General features: G+C 45.2%; 1 protein-coding gene across 2 annotated transcripts in view; it reads right to left on the minus strand.

Annotated features, from left to right (window-relative positions):
* Positions 1-2755: 2755 nt before the first annotated feature.
* Positions 2756-22713, minus strand: part of ICA1L (islet cell autoantigen 1 like) — an 804678-nt gene continuing 784720 nt past the window's right edge. The window contains exon 13 of one of the 2 annotated variants that reach the window (XM_069615515.1): positions 2756-3762. In XM_069615515.1, the coding sequence (XP_069471616.1) occupies positions 3647-3762 (116 nt within the window). In that variant the 3' untranslated portion in view covers positions 2756-3646. The remainder of the gene's footprint in view (positions 3763-22713) is intronic. The other variant, XM_069615516.1, reaches the window with a different exon arrangement.

Here is a 22713-nt window from a genome sequence, read left to right on the forward strand (position 1 = left end):
AAACAACTCTCAGAACATTATGGATGTGTATATGGTCAATAGGAGGCACCTTGTGCCTTAGTGGCGCTGCAGGGCTTGAAATGGTTCCATGCTCCACTCTGACAAACTTTTTTTTAATGCCTAAAATAATTACTTGAAAAGCAGAATTCAAGTACCAAAAGCTATAGGAACAGAATTGTTTTAGACATTTAGAAACAAACACCTGGTATAACTATAGCAGTTGAGGTAAAAACAGAGCAGAGTATTTGATTTGAAATTCACTAAAGCATGGCAATTGCATACCAGGCATTGTTTCTATTGTTCGCTTAGTTCCAGGGTACTAAGAAATGTGAGGCCAATATATTGCAATTTTTCATCCATCTAGCTTAAACGTCCGCAACCTTTGGCTCTCCAGCTGTTTCAGACTAAACATCCCATCAGCCCTAGCCTGCTCCGTCAATGGTGATGTCTAATGGTAGTTGTGGTCCAAAACATCTGGTGTCTCACTGGTTGCAGACCCCTGATCTAGCCCTTGCATCTTCACTAAGGATAATCACTGCACCCTCCTTTACCACCAAACTTGCAGCAGGTGGATTTCTGGTGGATGGGAAACTGGTTCGAATAGGAGATATTTACTTAGGCTGCCGTGAGGGATCCACATGTAGTCCCCATCTGTGCCCATCATCGTTTCACAACCTAAAGGGGTAACTGAACTCCTTAAGGGATTAAAAGGCAAGTTGGAAGTGGTGGATAAGTGGCAAGAACATGGTGAACATAGTTTAGTAGATTAGAGCAAGAGGAGTCCTCACAATGGTAACCTAAGTTTGCCCCACACAGTTGTGGCTCTCCAATACAGATAGTAACATGAGGCAATTCACATGCATGCCTTGACAGTCTTCCATGTTATAGAGTTAGGTTCCCAATCATTGCTTATTCCTTGATGGATTCAATACCTTTACAATCTTCATCTTACCAAGTAACATTAATTAAAATACTAGCTGTGCCTGTGCAGATCAGGGATTCAATGCAACACTCAGTTTACACTTGAGTGCATAGCTTGACAAACAGGAATGCATGTGTGGTGGTTCTTAAGATGGCTTCCGTTTCCACTTACAGAAGCCTACCTTCTTCCCTTTGTCTCAAACCTCTTCAGAGGAAAGGATAGGTAAAACAGTGTCCAGACAGCTTGATTATTCTACATATTGACAAATGCATTTGTAGATGAGAGATGGTTGTTAGTGGCCTTTGTACAAAATTACAGTGGCCAGGCTGTACTGAATAATCAAGGTCCAGGTAGCTTTTTTACTGCGTTTGTGTTTTGTAGCACATAGGGGACATAGCTCATCCTAAAATGTAATATTGTGCATTCCAATAAAACAATGGCAACTACTTTTATCAGAAATATTCTGCAGGAATTTAGGTAGGGATGGTAAATATGTGTGAGGGCCATTAAGACTGCGATATTGGAGAACAGCATCATTGAGTTACTTTTAACAAATCATTTCCGAGACATGTATTGCATTTACGTTATCACTGTGTCCTGGACCTTAGTTAACAGATGGGGAATACAATCCTGCTCCTCCACCAGTCAGGATTCTGCATTGAGGGGAGAGCAGATGTTTAGTGGAATATTGGGAACAGTGGTACATGTACAATGCTTACAAACTACTAACTACTTTCAGTGTTAACTGGAATGAAAGAGATAATTTAATGTTCAACATTTCTTTCCACATATGATTACGCAGCAAGAAGTGCACGATTTAAAGAGAGGGACACTCCATATAACAAGACTAAAGGCGGGTGGTGGGCGGGGAGGTGTTTAGCGGACATGTTATGATATTTAAGAGTTACATTTTGTATTTATATTTTAAAGTGATGCCATGTAGATTATTAAAGTGAAAAGGTGATATTCATTCTAGGATAGCATATATCCTCCCAGAGATTGCCACACCATGTCTGTTCTTGTCCGACACACACACATTGATCACAAATGTTTTAAAGGAAATCGTTTTCCAGAAATTGCTTTTCTAAACTTCAAATCTTATATTTCTTTAATAAAAGAAAATAAGAAATAATTGTATTTTCTTGGAAACCAATTGCACCATGAATTATCAGAGTTTTAGTATACTGTCCTGACAGGTTTTCACCTGCTTGAGAGATGCAGCATGTGGCTGGTGACTATTTTCAAATCTAGCCAATCTCAGTAGTGTAACATGCATGCCATACACCAGAATAAGGACTTTATGTATTGCCTGATTTGATAAAATCAAAAGATCCTGCTAGTGCAGGAAATGGCTACCTCTATATACTGTGGTACATCTAACGTATATTGTGCCCAATGTCACTCAGCAACCTCCATCATGAACTTAGCTACTGTGCCAACTTCAGAAAAGGTGAATACAATGTAAATAGTCCCTTCTTTTATTACAAATGGTGTATGGCAACAGAAATGAGAGCTGCAAAGCTGTTTGTTGAACAGTGGCTTATTTGAAAGCAAGTTCAAAGTAATTGAGGTCATTGTATTTTTGTCATACTGAACTGTTGCGGAAAGCAACATTTTTCCTAAGATAAAAAGTGAAGTTTACAGTGCAATTCCTGTTACTTACACTATAGCTAATTTAGGCAACAGGCAAGTGGATTGGGACAGTCAATTATTAAGTCTACTTCATGCACATGTGTGTTTGGACAGCATCCTTACCTGCATGAAATAAGGAGGCTCAGTTATTGTTGTATTAGATAAACTGTGCTCGAGTAGAAAGTTAAATAAAACATACTGTTTTCTCTGATACTTTTTATTGGATATTAGGGGTGGTAAAGTATTGGCACTTGTGTGCACTACAGTAGCACTACCTACATAGACCAAAACACATATGGGGGAAGGGATACCTGCAAAGAGCATTTTTTCAGACCAATTCCCAGCAGTGTCGAGCAGCGTCTATGGGAAAAACACTTTAAAGTCCATTTCGCATCCATGATTCTCCCAAGAAGCATTACGTGTGGTATAAATGCACATTTTGGTTGGATCTGAAACATGTTTAACAGTGCTGGTGAGAGAACCTATCAACAAAGCGTTTTTACTGCATTGTGCACACTGTTATAGTTATAAGCAGGAGAAGTGCTTCAGAATATGACAATGTTTAACACTATCATGTTTTTGTGACCACAGATTGATAACCCATGTGGGGTAAGTGACCCCCTATTCTGAGAGAGCACCTTCCAACATGCACTCTTTATGAAGAGCATCAAGGGGCTCACATTAGAACATGGAATGATACCGTAGGTTGAGAGCAATATTTGGTCACAAACATTGGCCGTTCAGATGGAAGCGAGAACTCAGAAAGGATGATCTTAAGATAGAAGATGGGCAATCCTTTTGGATAGTAAAAGATGAGGTATGATGTCCACTGTTTTGAAAAGTAGGAGGAATTGCCTTACAGCAAATAGATGAGACTGAGATGAAAGCCTTCTTGTAATTAAAATGTTGAGATTCTCCCTTACAAACGTATGGCCTAACTTTGAGCCTGATATAACAGAAATAGGACTAAAATGTCCAAAAGTGAAGCCCGGCTCAAGCAGAATTTGAGCTATTTTTTTGCAAGATTTCAAAGCAAAAAAGTTACTCGAAGGCCACGGCAGTGATGTATATGTGCAGTGAAAGGTCTTGTCATCAAGCACTGAGGAGGTCATCATCTGAACGCCCAATTGCATCTGGGTTTGAAAGGGGATCAAGGTCTGCAAACAAGTTGAACCAGGCCGACATGTCCTGCTCGCTGTTCTTCAGGGCTGCAGAGGAGGAATGCAAAGTAGCAATGTTACTGCTTGGATACCAAGGCACAAGAGGCAACAACCACATATTTGTTACTGAAATCCTTGTGTCCACATTGCCCATGACAACCTCCCCCACTACATGTTGTTTGACTTTCTTTTTTCAGTCATTGTGAAGTGCAAATTAACTTACAAAACTAACAGCTGTATTGAAGGTACATCATCGTAAAAAATGTACTTCCAAGCAGATGAAAGCTGAAGATTTACCATAAAAAAGACTTGTTGGTTTTGATATGCAATTTTTGTTATTCTATGTAATTCTTTTTATGCGACCTATGTAATTTTAAAGTAATGTTTTATATGCTGTGTATGATTGATATGGATATAATAATGTTCTTTAGATTTCAAAAAAGTAAATTTATCGAAATCAACCCTGCCCCCCCCTCCCCATCCCCCGAGCAGTAGTAATTAACTGTCTCTGTGGCTTCACCCACCTTGTTAAACAAGCATTGACAAAACCAACAGTTTTGGCTTGTGGATAGGTATTAGATAGGCTTTCGCTAAGCACTGGCACAATTTTTGCATGTGATTGCCTCCCATTCCTCATGCAAGTGTTCTGCATGTAATGTATAGCAGAGCCCAAAACTGTAGGCAGTTTCTCCTGCGGCAGTTCTACTGATTTGTACCTCCTTTCACCTTGTTGCACTGCGTATCATAGAATACTGTTGAGTACCACCAAAATTTGGTCAAGCTGTCTCAGTACCGGACATTGTAAACCATGCCTTGCCTATGCATACTTCACTGAAGAGCCTCATAAGGCCACTTTGCTAGTCATCTCTGTAATAATAGCTGAACTGTCACGCAATTTTGATTTAATATTTGAATGCTATGCTGTTTTTCAATCAATTTAACTGCTGTGTAAATTATATCAACTACATGCATGCTACGTGAAGCAGCATTGTTCATGTCAGTTCGTACTACAGACTGCCCAAGGGCCATTGGACCTAGAGCACTTCGAAGTCATAACACATGGCAGTAGGTTGCTTAAGCAAATACCATATAACTTGACAAATGCCCAGTGTGAGGGTGCCGTAGTGATAGATCGACACACAGGTGGCATTATTGTTGCTATAGGCTTTTAAAGTATAAATAGGTTTGGAGAAATGCCTCGCTGGCCCTAATGCTAAGAGGGTTTTCTCTGCCTCAACATAAATCTTAAATGGTCCGTCAGGATGTAAAAAATAAAGAATTGTCCACTGTTGCGTCAAACCCCTAACTCTAGCCCTCACACTAACAACTTAACCAAAAGGTGCAAAGGAGTGTCTTCGCAGCAGATTCTTCACAGTTCTTTTCAAAAGTTACAAACACAAATTTCTGAATGGTGTAAAAACAAACAAAGTTCCACAGGAGTCAAGAGAATGTCTCCCTCCTCTTGACTTTGCCACAATGTTCACAACCCTATGGGTTGTCTCCCTTTCCCAGGATTCTCGTCTTTTTACACAGCCAACCGGGTTCACTCGTCTCCCCAGTACTGTGACTAAGAAGAACAGAGTAGTTAGAACTGTTCTTATTATATGGGTGCAAGTCCCAGACTACCGTAACACACAAAATTCTCTTTCCAGGTAGACTTGATGTACTTGCCTGACAAGTACTACCTATTGCACAGCCAACCTGGTTCACCTTTCTCCCAGGTACTGTGACTATGAAGATGAGCAACTCTGGTATTCCCTTCTGTCTTCCTCTTTCTAGGCATGCTTGGTTTACTCTCCGGCCAAACACTACCATGTACGACCAAAGATGTAACCGCTTTTTCCTTATCACTTTCAGGGTCCCAGACCCTAGGTTTGGGGGTATTCCTCCCCCTTAAACGCTTGCCACCACCTCTTCTCCTTATCAGGCTCCCAGACCATGGGTTTGGGGGTATTCTGTTCCCCTTTCAGCTTGCCACAACTTCTTCCACTCATCAGGGTTCCAGACCCTAGGTATGGGTATTCCTGCCCCCCCCTTTTCTCTTGCCACAACTTCTTCTGCTTCCATGCCCTTTCACGTACCTGTGGGTTTAGCTTGCAAGCACGTCCTCTTTCTCCCAGCTTGCTCCATCAGCCGCGCAGCTCATGCTCCTTGCAAAGGCTCTACTCGGTCTGCAGCGGCTCTGCAGCACTGGTCTTCCTTCAGGAAGCTGTCTTGCTTCCAACAACTTGGGATCGCCTGCTGTCTTCATTCGCCAGCCTGCCGTACCGAGTAACTTGGGACCGGCTCTGGAGCTCTCAACCTTACCCTGGGCATCCCGGCTACCTTCCCAGGTGCAGCAAACATGGTCCCCTTCCTCGCAGCTCCTCCAGGGAAGACTGGTTTTCGTTTGGAGTCCTTCCTAGCTTTTTATTTGTTTGTCGGGTTTGACCAAATTGAATAGGCTGGTCTGCTAACGGCGTTTCCGCAGGGTGTTCTTCTGCACTCTGTGCATCTTTGTCGTCACAGTACTATTTTTCAGGATTTATGACTGCTCTTCTTTGTGTCAGTATAACAAAGGAGGACACACTTCGACCTCGTTTGCATACATAGAAGTATTGAGGAGTCTTGCACCATATAGAGGGTAAGAGACTGATGGAGCTGGGATTGAGTGTACTGCGTCTCTACTAGGCTGTCATCCTTCATCCCTGGAGGGTGTTCCCACCCCATGTGATCCTCCCGCAGTGCACTGCCCCAGGAGGATTATTGGATTGTGGCTGCACCACCGTGGCCACATGATTAGGGTTCTCCCCCATGGGAGAAGGGACAACATCCAAGGCTTTGTCACACACCCTTCCCCTAACTGGTTTCTCCCTCCTTCACAGACGAGATAAGTAGTCTACGTTTCCCTGTTCCTTACCCAGTCTGTGGACAACAGAGAAACAGAAGGGCTGGGGTCCACAAACCAGCACGTTATCCTGGGGTTTGTGTCCATCCTAAGCCTCAACCATGTAAGGGCCGAATGGTAGGTGACAAGTTTAAACTTTCTACCAAGCAAATAATATTTATGGTGTCCTATGACCCACTTAATGGCGAATGCCTCTAATTGTACAGTTGCATGATTTCTTTCTCGAGGGAAAAGCTTGATGCTAATAAAAAGTAAGGGATGCTCCACTCCCTCATATTCTTGGGACAGGACGGGCCCCAAGCCTACCTTGGGGACTAAATCTCCAATAGTAGCCGACCAAACCAAGGAAAGCTCTCAAGTCTCTCTTAGTTCTTGGGACTGGAGTCTCTTGCACAGCCCTAACGTTCTCCGATTGTGGTATTTCTAGTCTATTCCCTACAAAAAAAGCAGGTGCCTAAAGGCTGATTGCGCTAGGTGGCACTTCTTAGGATTTCCCGTAAAACAGGTCTGCTATAATACTTTTGTCCTTCATAAAGATGTATCATGTGGTCTTCCCAGGTCTCACTATGGACAATGATATAATCGATTTAAGAGCAACAAAAGCTTGAATATGGGCACAATACTTTATCCATGAGTCCGTGGAACGTTGCGGGGGCTCCATGCAACCCAAATGGAAGCACTTTCAATTGGAAAAGCCCTCTTGAGGTCGAAAAGGTCGTTTTTTCTGTGTCCTCTGGGTTAAGGGGGACGTGCCATTAGTCAGATCGACCTTGGAGAGATAAGTGGCGGAACCCAGTCTATCAATGAGATCCTCAAAGCGCAGCATTGGATAGCTGTCAAACTGTGAGATCTCATTGAGTTTTCGGAAGTCAATACAGAACCTTAGGCAATTATATTTTTACGGGATTCTGGAAGGCTGTACGGGATTCTGGAATCCTGGAAGGCTGTAGGTTCTGTGAGGGGTCAGTAAATGCAAGGCAGACAACTGCTTTTAGTTTTCTAAAAATTTGACAATTTATTAAAGTAGAAGTTTGCAAATAAAGCCTTGCTTGCCCTACTCTATCATGGAATTCCCTAACTATTCTAAAGGCTAATGGAACAATCTCTAACAAAGGGTAAACTGGCCCTCACTCTAAACAAGCAACATTCAAAATCAAGTAATAAGGCACACAAAATAATAAACAATAATTCAACAATATTTGGATGACCTTCACCTGCCCTGGGTACATCCCTTTGCAAGATTCTAATGTTAGCTTCACAGTGTTCAAAGGAAATGAAAAGGCTTGAACCAGTTCTTATTAGTTCCAAATCAAAACAAACATTTATCAAACAAAACTCCACTGGTAGAAATTCTCTAGTTTAGGTTGAAAAGATCCAATTCCCGCCAAGAAAACAGCACCAATGGTAATCCTGGATCTCTTCTTTCCAAGATTATTTGCCACAGTTCCAAGAATAGTTATAGAACTTCTCAATCTACAACTTTACAATTGATTAGGACTTCTGCAGTACATTTGGTACATTTGCCAGGATGCCTCTCTTTGGGTTGTTGTTTCCCTTACAACAACCATCCTTCTACTATAGTTACTATGAGAACAGTAACTCTTGCCCCACAGTATGCTATTTCTTCATACTACTTCACTGTGACATCCACTGACAACTTTATACACCACCATAGTTCAGGTAGTCCTACTTCTACTTCAGGTACTTGTACTTCAACATTGTACTTTAGAATTATTAGGCATGTAAGGTAGGCAAGGCACTCTTCCTTTCTATAAGTTCTAAGAAAAGAGCAGCCTCTTTGGCTCTTCAGTCTATCTCGCTGCCACAAATATAACCTGCCTCCGCCCCACAACTATCTTCCTCTCTGCTTCAACAGTCTTCAGCATTACAGGTTACTTCCATAATATTCTTTACCAGCACACAGCTCCCTTCCCCAGCTTATATGTTCAAATAACTACCCAGACGCTGTAGTGCCACTCTTTCAGCTGTAGGTAACAATGCCACACTTGTATCAGAGACCAGTGGACCGTCAGCAACTCCACAGATTAGGTGGATAGGTTTAAACAGGACTTGTTTTAGTATGCAAAGGGTTCGCCTCTTGGCTTAGGTAATGCATGTTCTCGTCAGATTAACAACTTCTTGAAATAAAGGACACTTCAGGATACTATAAGGTTCAGTCCTCGAAAGGGAAAACATAATTAGGTACACGCACATCCCCTTATCCACTACACCCCCGCCTTACTTACCTTTTGCTGGTACACCACTTTATGTGCTGCCGACTCCGTCGTCTCCCTTCGACACCAGTTCCCTTCACTTATGCTGATGTGAACTGGCTCTGCAGAGCCTTTTTTGCATTTTAAAAAAAAATCTTTATTTTACCCCGCCTGCTTTCCATTTAATGAAAGCGGGGGACACCGCGAAACCTCTTTATAGCGAGCAAAGGGAGCAGGGGACACCCCTGCTCCCCTTGTTGGATATAGTGGTATTGGAGATAGTATGTATAATTATTTGACATTTTGGGATGTATGAAATATTAGTACAGCCGAAATTCGAACAATTACACCATGCGTACATTTATTTCCAACATTTGAGTGAAACACACGCAACCACTCTTTAAGATAGATCTTTAACCCTAACGGGTTGCAAGTAATTGTATTCCCATATAATATCACAGAGATGATTTCCTACTTCTCTCTGCAAACACAATTAGCTAGATGAGACCTTCCTTTGATGCTGTATCCACTTGTAACTCTTATAAATTGTCAATGATAATGTTTGTAATGGTTTTAGCAAGCGTTCCCTTTTTAATTAAGGACTGCAGTAACAGAAAGAATGTTCAATAATGGATTAAATGTTCTTCACTTGTCACGCAAACATTACGAATTTCACAATTCTTGGGCATGCTACTTTTCCATTTTTAAGAATTGGTTTCAGAGCAACAAACAACTTTTACTCACTTAAGTATACGCAAGTTACTTTTGAGCTGGTTACAGTTACCGGCAAGGCTTGCTGAGTGAATCTGAATGCTGAGCTTCACTCACTGACTCCAGGAACACTGCGGTTGTGGGCTGCTTCGCTTTGCTCGACTTCTTCGACTGCTCTGGGCTCACTTAGGACCCACACCCTTCTCCAGCATGGGTGTCTCCGGTGCAGCCACGTTCATTGGGCGGTCTCATTTACTCCCCAGACCTCGGCTTGCCTTCTGCTTCTGGCCTCGGGCTCCAGCACGGTCACGGCTCTGCAGTCACAGCAATTTGGCGAACATGGGGGAAACTTTAATGTCCGCACGTCTTCCTCTGTGCAGCCACAGCAATAAAGGTCTTGAGTACACAAGACCCTCTCAGAACTTGCAGGTGAAATCGGCTCTCTACACATTCCCGCGCCCCTTCTGTGTTCCCAATTCCTTGTGAATTGCCAGCCTTGTGCTTCTCCAGTACTGCTACAACTGCAAGACTTCCAACTCCTGCTCCTTCCTTCTCTACTTTCCAGCTGGGTCCTTTTATGCCTCACAGGATTGGCAATTGGCTTCATTAATTTGAACTGCCTGACACTGGCAATGACTATTAGGCCGATTGCCCGATTACTATATCTACTTGCTTATTGATTGATTTGTTATTTATTATGCGCCTATGCACAAGTGTTTCAAGGCGCAACAAGGCAAGGAAGGGGAGCAAAGGGAAGACAAGACAAAAGATTTCACTAAGCCTAGTGATATTCAGATTGTGCATGATCGCTTTGCGGAATGCAGGGGAAGAGGGAGCCGGGGGAAGTGCAACCAGGTCAGAAGGCTCTGAGTTAAGTGCAAGGGAGGCTGGGACAACAGGGCGCAATACCAGCCAGGAAGTGCAAGGTAGGACAGGTGGCAGTGCAAGGTGGGCCAGGCGGCAAGAGCAGGAAGACTGGTCTGGGGGTTGGGGGCCTGCTGCCCTGTAACACTCAGAGGGCACCAAGCAGCCAGTCAGTAGGAGGAGCAGGAGCAAAGGAAGGTTATCAGGGGAGAGGAAGAGAGAGGAGAGGAGAGGAGAGAAGGAAGGTCTTGAGGAGATCCAGCTCAAGACAGAGAGAGGCAGGGAGGCGGTTCCAGAGGGAGGAGTCTGCAGAGGAGAAAGATCTTCCCCCACTCTCTGCTTGGAGCAGCGACTGACCCGTGGAGAGTTAGAGGTAGATGAGCGGAGGGCTCTAGAAGGAAGGTATTTAGGAAGAGAGAGTTGAAAATAGTGAGGGCCCCAGAAAGCCTTGTGGACGATGCAGAGGGTCTTGAAATTGATCCTTGCAGTCACCGGGAGCCAGTGGAGGGTTTTCAGGGCCAGAGAGATGAGCTTGAGGGCAAGTATAAGTCTTGCCGTCCTGTTCTGGATAAGTTGCAGAGGGCGAAGAGTAGAGTTAGGCAGAATGAGAAAGAGGCTGTTGCAGTAGTCCAGCCTTGAGAGAACCAGAGCTCTGGAGAGAGTGAGCTTCTGGGGGGAAGGTGAGAAAAGGGAGAATACCACTGAGAAGGTGCAGCTGGAAGTGGGCCTTCTTGGCAAGGCATGTGATGTGGTGAGAGAAGGAGAGAGTGAGTTGAAGATGACCCCAAGTTTTTTTGCCTCACAGGAGGGTGAGGGGAGAGGGCCTAAGGAGGGCGGCCAGAGTGAGAGAGGAAAAGCAGGGTACCAATGAGGAAGATCTGTCTTACTGGCTTTAAGGCAGAGATCGTTGGAGGCGCACCATGCCTGAATAGTGGATAGACAGAAATGAGCAAGGCGGGGGAGGTGGCCGAGGGTAGCCTAAAAGAGCTGTGTGTCATCCACATAACACTGAAAGTTAGAGGAGAAGGTAGAGATCAGGAGGGCCTGATAGACATTGAAGAGCCAGGGTGAGAGGATAGATCCCTGGCAAACACCACATGTGGAGAGAGACGAGGTGGAGAGAAAGGACCCAAGTTTGACCTCGGAGGGTCGGTCCCAGAGGAAGGTGGTCAGCCATGCCAGGGCCTGATCTGTGATGCTCAGGTTCTCACGGAGTTGGTTAATCAGGATGGCTTGGTTGATCATGTCAAAATCAGAGGAAAGTCAAGGAGAATGAGGACAGACTGAGAGCTGTAGTCAACGTTAGAGAGCAGATCTTCACGGGTGTCCAGGAGAGCAGTTTCTGTGACTCTGGCTGCTCTGAAGCCAGACTGATGGTCATGGAGACAATCAACTGATTCAGTGTGGAGGGTTAGCTGGGAGATAGCCAACTTCTCTAGGAGTTTGCCTAGGAAAGGAGTAATAGACATAGGGCAAAAGTTAGCTGGACAGAAGGGACCGGCAGAAGGCTTTTTTAGTAGCGAGTACACAAGGGAGTGTTTAAGAAGAGTGGGGAAAGATCCAGTGGCGAAGGAGTGATTACAGAAATCCCCCAAGGCTGGAGCGAGAGAAACAATGTTGTCCTTAATTGTTCTGGAGGAGCAGAGGGTCAACTGTTTGGATGACACTTTCATAGACCGGACTTGTCTCCAAACATCATCAGGTGTTCTAGAAGAGGTGGAGGAGGGAAGGAGACAAGGGTGGGCATCCAAGGGGGGCCTGAGAGTGGTTCAGGGAGAGAGATGAGAAGCAAAGGATATTGCAGTATGGGTGTAGAATAGGTGGAGACTGCACTAGGATTGGCCAGCTCCTTGCAGATTTTGAAAAGTTTGGCTGTTACTAGAGGCCACAGAGATGCAGGCTTGAATATGGACCCTCTTTTTTGAGAGAATGGAGAGTCTGTATTGCCTTTAGAGCAGGCGGCAGGCCAGTTTGTCAGAGGGTGCACCCGAAGCTCTGCACTTCCACTCAGCTACTCTGCACTTGCATTTCAGAACGGCCAGGTTGGAGTCATACCAAGAGTTGCACTTGGTGGCAGCCTTCAAGCTGATCCTCATGACAGGGGCAATGATGTCAAGAGTATTAGAGATAGAAAGGTGAAGGTTGGAAAGGGCTTTGTCAGAGTGGGAGTCAGCTGCAGGGGTGGGCGGGGAAGAGAAGGTGGAGGCAAAGGTACCACTGACACTCGCTTCATAGGTCGAATGACTGCGAAGGAAGGTGGCAGTGCTGGGTGGGGCTTTGCCAAGGGGACAGAAACTTTCAAGTGAGAAGAAAGGAGAAAGTGATCAGTTCAGCAGAGTGGAGTAGTAAGAGGATTAGAGAGGGAGGGTGTCTGAAGAGATGAGAACATCCAGGGTGTGTCATGCCGAGTGTTCGGACCAGAGGGTAGGATAGCGAGGGAGAGAGAGTCATAGAGGTTGTGGAAAAGCCCAGTGGATGGGTCTGGGAAGTTCAGGTGGATGTTGAGATCCCCAAGGAGGAGAAGCTGAGGGGAAGAGGAAAGGAGAGAGGAAGTGAGGTCAGCCCATTCACAGACGAAGAGTGGCCTGTAGATGGTGGCAATGGTCAGAGAGAGGCCAGGAGAGAGAGAGAGCCTACAGACGAGGCATTCAAAGGAAGAATAGGTCTGAGTGGGGATGATCGAAGCAGTGATCCACTCAGGGAAGATCAGGGCCACTCCGCCTCCGGGCCTGGGCTCAGAGAATATCTTGTAGCCCTCAAGGAGGAGTGTCAGAACTTGTGACAGAGCTGGCCTTGAACCATGTCTCGGTGAGAGCGAGAACATCTAGTTCCTGGAGTTCACGGAGATGGCAGATGTCGGAGGAGTGTTTGACAGCAGAGTGAGAGTAGCTACGTGGAGGGGGCATACAGGAGAGAGGCATACCCATAGTGGCAGAGGAGCCTGGTGGAGGGAGGAGGTGGCAGAGGAGCCAGAGAGGTGGTAGGAGGGGGTGGCAGAGAGGCCAGAGAGGTAGTAGATGGCAAAGGAGTCGGCGAAGTGGAAGAAGGAATTGGCAGAGGAGCCAGTGAGGAGATAGGAGTAGCAGGAGATGGAAGGAAATTGATGAGGTGAGGGAGGCGCCTATCAAATAGGAGGAGATTGGGCTGAGGGCCCTGGACCACGACAGTGCCGTTTAGATAGACATTAATGTCTCTGGAGAACAGGAAAGAGGCCATGAGGACTTCCCAGCGGGTGCCACCATTATTGGGAGAGGAGGAAGGAGGAGATAGAAGTGTAACCATATCAAGGGTCCATAGGTCAGGAGAAAGAATCACAAAGAGGATGTTGTGAGACTGTCAGGTGGAGGCCCTGACATAGGTGTCAACGATGGGAAGGCCTGGGTTGGAAACCAGGGTATCCTTCTTGAGCTTCTTCCTTTCAGACTTAGTGAGAGGGGTAGGATAGGAGATAAAATAGGTTCACATAGGTTTGTCCGTTTCCCCCTCTTTTTTTGCCCCACTGTTTTTTTAAAATAAAATGTGTGTTTACTAATGTGTTCCACATTCTGTTTCCTCCCTTTGCCCTGTGGGCGCTTTGAAACAGTATTTACTTGCTGTATAGGCACCTAACAAGTGAACAGCAGTTTGAGAAGATGGGGGGAATTGAGAGCACCATAGAGGGTGCTGTAGAGGAGGGAGAGTGCAGGGGAGAAGAAAATAATACATAGTACATAGCTACGGCACACAGTAAAACACTGCGGGGTCTAGGGAAGAGGAAGGGGGAACTGAGGAAGACGGGTAGGGGTACACAGAGGGCGACAGCAAGCAACAGCTGAACGCAGACGGATACAAATCAACAGAGGGGAGTACAACAACAATGAGAGGAACAGTAGTGAGCCAGCTGGGCTCAGCTTCGACCTAGAGGGCACACGAATAAGCAGTGTAACAGGCACACGCAAGAACATCTCACCTAGAGGGAAAACAGAAAAATGCAAGAGAAATGCAAAGAAACAGTAGCAGAAACACAAAAACAGAAGTAAGGCTACCTGGGAGAGGGGAAAACTTAATGGGTGTGGAGAAACAGTGTAAAATGCGTCAAGCGTTGAAAAAGGAGATGGAGCAGTTTAGTAGGGTGCAGTAATTGCCACTCCGCCCGCACCTTTCCTACCTTAGAGTCGCTGCTGGTCGATGGCTGCGCTGCATGCTCACACTCCCCTTCGTCGCCAAACACCTGCATCGAAAAACACTGTCCCTTAGCCTGAGACTTCAGCCCTCTTCCTCGTCTCAGTCCCTCTAGGATTCTGGGACATGTAGTTTGTTTCTTTAAAGTTACGTTTTTCTAATTCTTGATTATTTTTAAAGGTAGATGTAATTCTAATTTTAACAGAGGGACTGTGGATTTAAACTTTTATAGAGGAAGATGGTTTACAGAACATTACCTCCATACTTTATAGTGTAGCCTTGGAATTGAGGAGGGCATTTAATTTTAGAAACCAAAAAGAGTTTTTCTTTTGGTATAGTATGCTTTGTTGTTACAACCTTAGGGTTCACTTCCTTAGGTTTAATAGAAGATTGAGAGACATTAAAATTACAATAAGTCATAACCTCTTTTGGCACAGTGTTAAGCGTCTCCCTATCAGAGGAAAAATACTGTGTCTCATCCCACTACCCTGGGCCCTGTATCCACCCAGGTGATCCTCCCACTTTACACCACCCCCATGGTTAGGATCAGGAAGTGTCTGCCTTCCCCAGGCCACCAGGGAGGAGACTTTAGGCAGGGATTCAGTGAGGGGTACGCAGAATTCTTCACAGTTCACTAGCTTTCCTGGAAGAGTGCAGATTTGATATACTACTCCCTTTGCTCTTCCTGGTTTTTCAGTAAAGACATATACGACATACAAGATTTATTGAATCTATTTTCATGTCTTCCTTCTGGTTGAGGGGGAAGTCAAATCGAACTAAATTTACCTCAGTTAATAAGCTAGCCATCACTACCAAGGAAGATTAGTCCGGATCTTCCCGACATTCATTTAAAAATTTCACAGGATATATTTGGTTGGGAGATATGATAATCGGAGGGACCAGTTTGTTCCAATGTGTCATATGGACCATACCACCAGGATAACATCTTATCCTCCGATGTAGGCAGTAACACTAGAAATGTTCGACCAACAAAGAAGGATCGAGTAACAGCCTTTTTGTGATGTTTCCCCTTTTGATAATTTTGTGCTTTCTTTAGATGTTATGAAACTATGGGCCTCATAACGAGTTGGGTGGAGCAGTAAAATGCGGTGGTAACGCTATTACTGCCGCATTTACTGCTCTGCCCAATCTCGAGTTTGGCGTAAAGTGGGATTTTTACCTCCAGATTTTTGCCTGCGGAAAAAATCTCCCCTTGCTGCCCATTTTTGGCACTAATTGCACCAGCGCTAATAGCGCCAAGAAACCCCCATTGGGTCCAACGGACCCAATGGGAATGGGGATTTACCTCCCCACCGCAACTCAGGATCCGGCACAAACTGCACCTGACTAATAGCGTTGGGCGGTATCCCGGTGCAATTAGCGCCGGGACACCGCCAAACTCAGTATGAGGCCCTATATCTCTAACAATACTCATCTGTTCTTTAATTCTCTGTTCCGTCTGGGAAAGGGGTAATGCTGCTTTCTCGCTTTTTCCTACATTTTCCGTAGCATGTCTAGTACATTGCATAGGTCTCTCCCGTACAGGAGTCCAAAAAGGGGGAGACAGAGGGAAGATTGGGGCGCCTTTCTTAAGGCAAACAACGCCCAGGGAACCATAACATCCCAGTTTTTGCCATCCATTGCGACTAGTTTCTTCAAAAAGCTTTTGTGGGTTTTGTTGAAGGGTTCAACTAGTTTTTCCATTTGGGGGTGGTAACCGGAGGTTCTCAGTGTTTTAATTTGCAATATTTGTTTCACCTGTTTACCCTGGACATCGTCCCGGGAGGATAGCTAAGCAGCAACATGCTCGCCTTGGAAACAAGACAACACGAAGCAACACAGGTTCGATCCCCGTCTCCACACTTAGAAACCTATAGGTATTAAGCGCGTTATAAATAAGCAACTAAGTTATATTCCTGTAAAAGTGCCTCGATGCCCCCCCGGCTGTTTGAGCGCTTTAAAAATTCAAATAAAAAATAAAATACTATGAGGTATTTAAGAATTTGTTGGGAAGAATTAACTTGCATGGGGAAGGCCTCCAGGTAGCGGGTGAGTAGGCCATAATTACAAGTATGTATTACACTTTGTTTCCAAAGGTCCCACAATGTCCATCACAATGCGTAAGAAGAGGACCTGTATTATTGGCAGAGGCCGTAAAGTGGCAGGTGGAACATTTGGAGGAGTTGTCTTCTCACATAACGCACATGTTGACACAAAGTTGCGGACATCTGCATACACACCTGGCCAAGCGACTTATTACTTGGCCCTGGGTTTTGGCTGTGCCTAGATGACCTGAAGTTAAGTGTGCATGTGTGATCTCCAATATCATTGTCCCATGGCTTCTAGGGATGACCATTTGTGATATTGGTTGACCCTCATTCGTTAAATCCCATCGATAGAGCAAGCAGTTTTTAATGAAAACAAAAGGTCTTCCTCTCTCTACTTTCTTGCTTTGGCACAACCTTTAAGAATGCTTCGATAAGAATGTGGTCATTCTTTTGTGCAAAGGCAAGGTCAGGGAGCGTCTCAGGAATTTCATATTCCTTATCTTTAGTGCAAACCTCACTAACGGCCTTAACTTCATCGGCCTCACCAAACCTTTTTTCACCTCTCTCCGTGGTCTCACTTTTCTTTACTTCTTGGAATCTGGGAAAGAGGGTGGTTTCTAATAGACCTTGGGCTATTCTTTCGCCTGCTTTTACTTGGTATGGGAGTTGGCCATTATTTTGCATTAGTATCTTCACATCCCCTCTGTAGACAGGGTCAATTACCCCTGCCAAGACATACATATTTCCAGGCGAATCTGGACTTGGTCTTAAAAGCCCCAAAGGGGACTTGTATTAGACTCATACCTAAATTCGTAGGTATGCATTCTCTTTTTCCTGGATCTATGAGCATGTCTCCACTACTGGATAGATCAAACCCTATTGACTAGGTTGTGGCTACTGCAGGGTTCATGGCTCTTAGACTCAATCAGGTACATTCTAGGGTCCCCCAGTGTGTGTCAACATGGCCGGTTCCCATCCCAACCCTGACACCCCTTGTGAGGGTGCCGTAGTGAGATCAACAGACAGGTGGCATTTTCTGTTGCTACAGACATGTATTAAAGTATAAATAGGGTTGGGGGAAAGGCCACACTAGCCCTAACACTAAGAAGGGGCTCCCTCAACATAAATCCTAAATGGGTCCATCAGGATGTCAAAAACAAAGAATTGTCCACAGTAGTGTCAACCCCCTAACTCTAGCCCTCACGCTAACAATTTAACCAAAAGGTGCAAAGGAGTGTCTTTGTAGCAGATCCTTCACAGTTCTTTTCGAATGTTTCAAACACAAAGTTCCAAATGGTTAAAAAACAAAGTTCCACAGGGGCCAAGAGAACGTCTCCCTTCTCTTGACTTTGCCACAATGTTCACAATCCTAGAGGTGGTCTCCCTCCCTCAGGTTTCTCTACATTTTACACAGCCAACTGGGTTCACTCTTCTCCCCGGTACTGTGTCGAAGAAGAGTAGTTACAACTGTTCTTATATGGGTGCAAGTCCCAGACTCACTAACAAACACAATACTTTTTCCAGGTAAACTTGGTGTACTCTCCTGCCAAGTACTATCTTCTGCCACAACTCCAGACTCACCTGGCTTTAACAGTTCTCCCAGGTACTGTGACTATGAAGATGAGCAACTCTGGTATTCCATTCTCTCTTCCTCTTTCTGTGTAGGCTTTTGGTTTACTCTCCTGCCAAGCACTACCATATATGACCAAAGATGCAACAGCTTCTTAGCTATCGCTTTGAGGGTCCCAGACCCTATTTTCGGGGTATTTCTCCCCCATCCTCGCTTGCCCACACCTCTTCTCCTTATCAGGCTGCCAGACCCTGGGTTTGGGGTATTCAGTTTCCCTTTCAGCTTGCCACAACCTCTTCCACTCCTCAGGGTCCCAGACCCTAGGTTCAGCGTATTCTTTCCCGCTGCCTGCTTGCCACAACTTCTTCCTCTTATCAGGGTCTCAGACTCTACATACAGGGTAGTCTTCCCCCTTTTCGCTTGCCACAACTTTTTCTGCTCATCAGGGTCACAGACCCTAGGTATACGGTATTCTTTCCCCCGGTTTCTCTTGCCACAACTTCTTCCACTTCCAAGCGGTTACCTACCCCTTCGCGTACCTGTGGATTTGGCACACAAGGTACATACACCATTTTCAAGCTGTTAACAATTTAGGACCGGGTTGTACTTATATGTCAGTGCTTGGCAAAGGCCTAGCCCATGCCTACACAAAAGCCCAAACTGTGAGCATTGCCAATGTTTTTTCCCCATTCTTTTATGTGTCATAATTGGACCAACACCAATGTCCAGCTACTACATGCATATTACTTTAAATATGTTCCTTTATATCCTTATATTGCAGCAGAGAATGCCTAGCAGGATCCACATCTGTGGAGGATAGGGACTCCCTCCATCAGCAGAATCTTATGGCTGCAACCACATGGTTGTGTGGTCGATAAAAGGGAGGGCCAGGCTGCCATAGTTTGCCTATCTAGGATGGCAGTATTGTGCATGGTGTAAGGTTGGCATGGTTATCACAAGTGAAGACAGGCACAAGAGATATACTGTTCAAGGGTGTTTATTGAGGAAAAGGGTTGGATAAACTCCTGTCTGGCCCTATCTCTAAAGATGGGAGCATCTACCATCAAATAATAAATAAAACAGTCCTAGTTGTGTCAGTCAAAACAAAATGGCCTATACTAAATAAACCTATTGCCTGCCCTTACACACTATTACAATAAATGGGTGCATGGGAAAAGGTGTATGTAAAGGAAAAACTGTGTTCTAACATAAAGGATCAAGATGGCTGAGTCAGCTTTGCCCCCCATGTTGGACAGCACGGGGTATGGTGGTCCTCGTAGACAGGATGACACACTCTGGCTCAGGTTCTCAAAACAAAGGCAGTTCAAAACGTGGATCGAGGCCTACCTGGCCCTCCATGTTAAAGTCTCTTTTGCCAGCTTTCAAAACACAGTTCAACAAAATGTTCACGCTGGTCTCCGTCGATCAGGCTCGGACCTCTCAAAGCAGAAGATCACCAAGAAGTTCACAGTGTTTTCACCCCTGATCGGGGTCAGACCTCTCAAAGCAAAAGTTCACATCGTCCCCCTCAGTAGGGCACAGACCTTTCAAAGCAAAAGTTCAAAACACTTTGCAAGGGTTCCCTTCCCCAAGCTTAATTCACATCCTTCAGGCCTTCCCTTAACTTATTACACTTCTGGTCTCCCTCAGTCGGGCTCGGACCGTTACCTGATGTCAAAGACTTTTGAATGTGCATGGATTTTACTACAGACCTCTTCAGGATCACTTTGACATTCCTTTCAATTCACACTCTCTTGTTATTTGCCCCAGTGTCTCTTGGTCTGGGTACTTTGATGTCATAAGCACAAAAAGTTATCACTACCTAGTGTACTAACTTGGGCCCATATCCAGCTTAGTGCCCGACATAAGCTTGCCCGTGCCCATGCTTCAAGCAGCACCCGACTCACCATGTCTGCCCTTCGGAGAGTCACAATTACCATGGCAACTCTTACCCCTATTTCACTCCATAGCCCCTACCACATTCTTGCCAGCCTTACTGCCCTTACATCCAAGCCCCACAGCTATCACGCAAACAACCACTATCACCAATGTAGATCCTATCTCCCCCACCGAATGGATCACCCGTTTCGCCTTACCTCCCACTCCCTTAATTCCTTGCCTGCTCAGCCTGAGAAACACAAGACTAGGCTCCCGCTTTCACCATACCAAGACATCCCATAGTGCACCTGCCTAGCCTGACTGCAAAAGGACCACTAGCTTGTATACTACTCCCCCTGCGCCAAAACCCCTTAACCTTGCAGAAAGACCCTTCCACCCCCAGCCCTACTCCAGAATCCACTGACATCCCTACCCTCAAAGGAGCGTTTGTCAATGCACGCTCCCTTGTCGCCCATGCACTAGACATTGCAGACTTCATTACCACCAATAACCTGGACTTCCTTGCTGTAACAAACTTGGCTACATCCTGCGGCAGGCCCTTCACTAACTCTAGCCATCCCAGGCAACTATACGATCATCCGCTCAGACAGAGGCCATAGTAAAGGTGGTGGAGTGACCTTCATAGCCAAATCCCACCTGAACCTCAGAGAGTTCCCCAACACAAGCTTACCTACAGCGGAACTCCTTTATGTGAAACTCCCGCTCTCGGACACCCGCACCCTACTACTTCACCTCCTCTATAGACCTCCAGGTGCTATCTCCTTCTTTGAGGAAGACATCACCCATCTCCTAACCCAAAATACTAAACCGTGCTCACAAATCATTCTCGTGGGAGACCTCAATCTGGGCCTCCATGACGCCAAAGACACTAATGCCACCACCCTAGACAATGCCATAACAGAACTAGGATTTAAACAATGTATTAACGAACCCACTCATTCCAAAGGCAGAACGGTAGACTGGCTGGCTGACTTTAACTGCTCCACCACCATCCTCAACAATGTACCCTGCACATGGTCGTATCGCCATTGCATCACCTTTTCTATACAGAAAAACACCCTCACCTCCACTCAAGCCGCCATCGCCCGAATGTAATATAACACTAGATAACCTTCTACCACTGCTACAGCCCATCACTGGTTTGACTCACAATTCTAATCTGGACCCCTCTTCATTGGTTGACCTGTACAATGGCACCATATAACAAGCTCTTAATCAAATTGCACCACTGAAATTGAGAAAGGCTAAACCGGCTGCCCATCTAAACAAATGGTTCACCGCAGAACTAAAAGTATTACGCAGCCTTAAAAGTTCCTCTGAAGCTAATTGGAGAAAGGCCCTGTCTATTCCCAACAAGGAAAGGTTCTCCTCTGCTGCGGCTACCTACAAAGCTGCCATCACCAATACTAAAAGAGAAATCTAGAACACCAGAATTCAAAACGCTAAATCTGGCACTAAAGAGCTCTTATCCATCCTAAGAGAACTGGAGTCCCCAGCACCTCCAACAGAGGACTGCACTAAAGACAAAGCATGTTGTGTTAACATCGAGAAAGCATTAGCAGACAAACTTATCTTACTTCAAAATAAAATCGAGTCAAAAAAGAATAGCCTTGCTCCTAGCATTCACTCTCGCAAACCTCCTACACTACGAAAGCCCTCCTGTCCGCCCTTCCACTTCTCCCCAGTAACCACGGAAGAAGTGGTAAACAATATCGAGCCTCAAACCATCTAACTGCCAAAGAGACTCACGCCTTGCTCCAATCATCAAGGAAGGTGCACCAGAATTGGCACCATTCATCGCTGCCCTTATTAGCTCATCCTTTAAAAACTGCGAAGTACCCAATAACCTTAAAGAGGCCTGGGTCATACCCCTCCTCAAAAAACCCAACCTAGACCCTAACATACCAGCAAACTACAGACCTATAACAACGGTCCCCTTCCTCTTAAAAATAATTGACAGAGTAGCCCATCTCCAAATTCAAAAACATTTGGAAGACAACAAGCTTCTCGGCTTACAGCAATCCGGCTTCAGACACAGGCATGGAACGGAAACAGCCCTTTTGGATTTAAAGATCCAAATGGACGAGGCTAAAGACAAGGGCAATGCTGACTGAACATCTCTCTACAGCGGCAGCTTTTCCACCAAAAGCGGCCACCTGGATCCAATCTTTCCTCACAAACAGAACTACTAGAGTTTTTGCACCTACAGCACTTGCTGATCCAGCACCTATCCACTGCGGACTCTTCCATGGCTCTTGTGTGTCAACCACGCTTTATAATATTTTTACTAAGCTCCTATTTGACCGTCTTGACAACCTGGGTGTCACATACACAAATTATGCTGATGACACTCAGGTCCTCATTACACTCACCGGTTGCTATGAGAGAGATTCAAAAAAACGAAATCAAATCCACCTGGAATTTCAGGCTTGGATGGTCACACATAGCCTTTGTCTAAATGACGACAAGACGGAGCTCCTAATCGTCGGCACCCAAGCCCGTCTGAACAAACTCGACCACCGATATAATTCTTTTAACATTGATAGCAACATCATTAAAGTTGCCAAAGAGATTAAAACCCTTGGTGTTTACTTAGATTCCACCCTCTTCCCTCAGAAAACAAGTTAACTCCACAGCCTCCTCCAC

The sequence above is a fragment of the Ambystoma mexicanum genome, chromosome 9, assembly GCF_040938575.1.
Source record: "Ambystoma mexicanum isolate Mex_15411 chromosome 9, UKY_AmexF1_1, whole genome shotgun sequence".
Taxonomy (NCBI): domain Eukaryota; kingdom Metazoa; phylum Chordata; class Amphibia; order Caudata; family Ambystomatidae; genus Ambystoma; species Ambystoma mexicanum.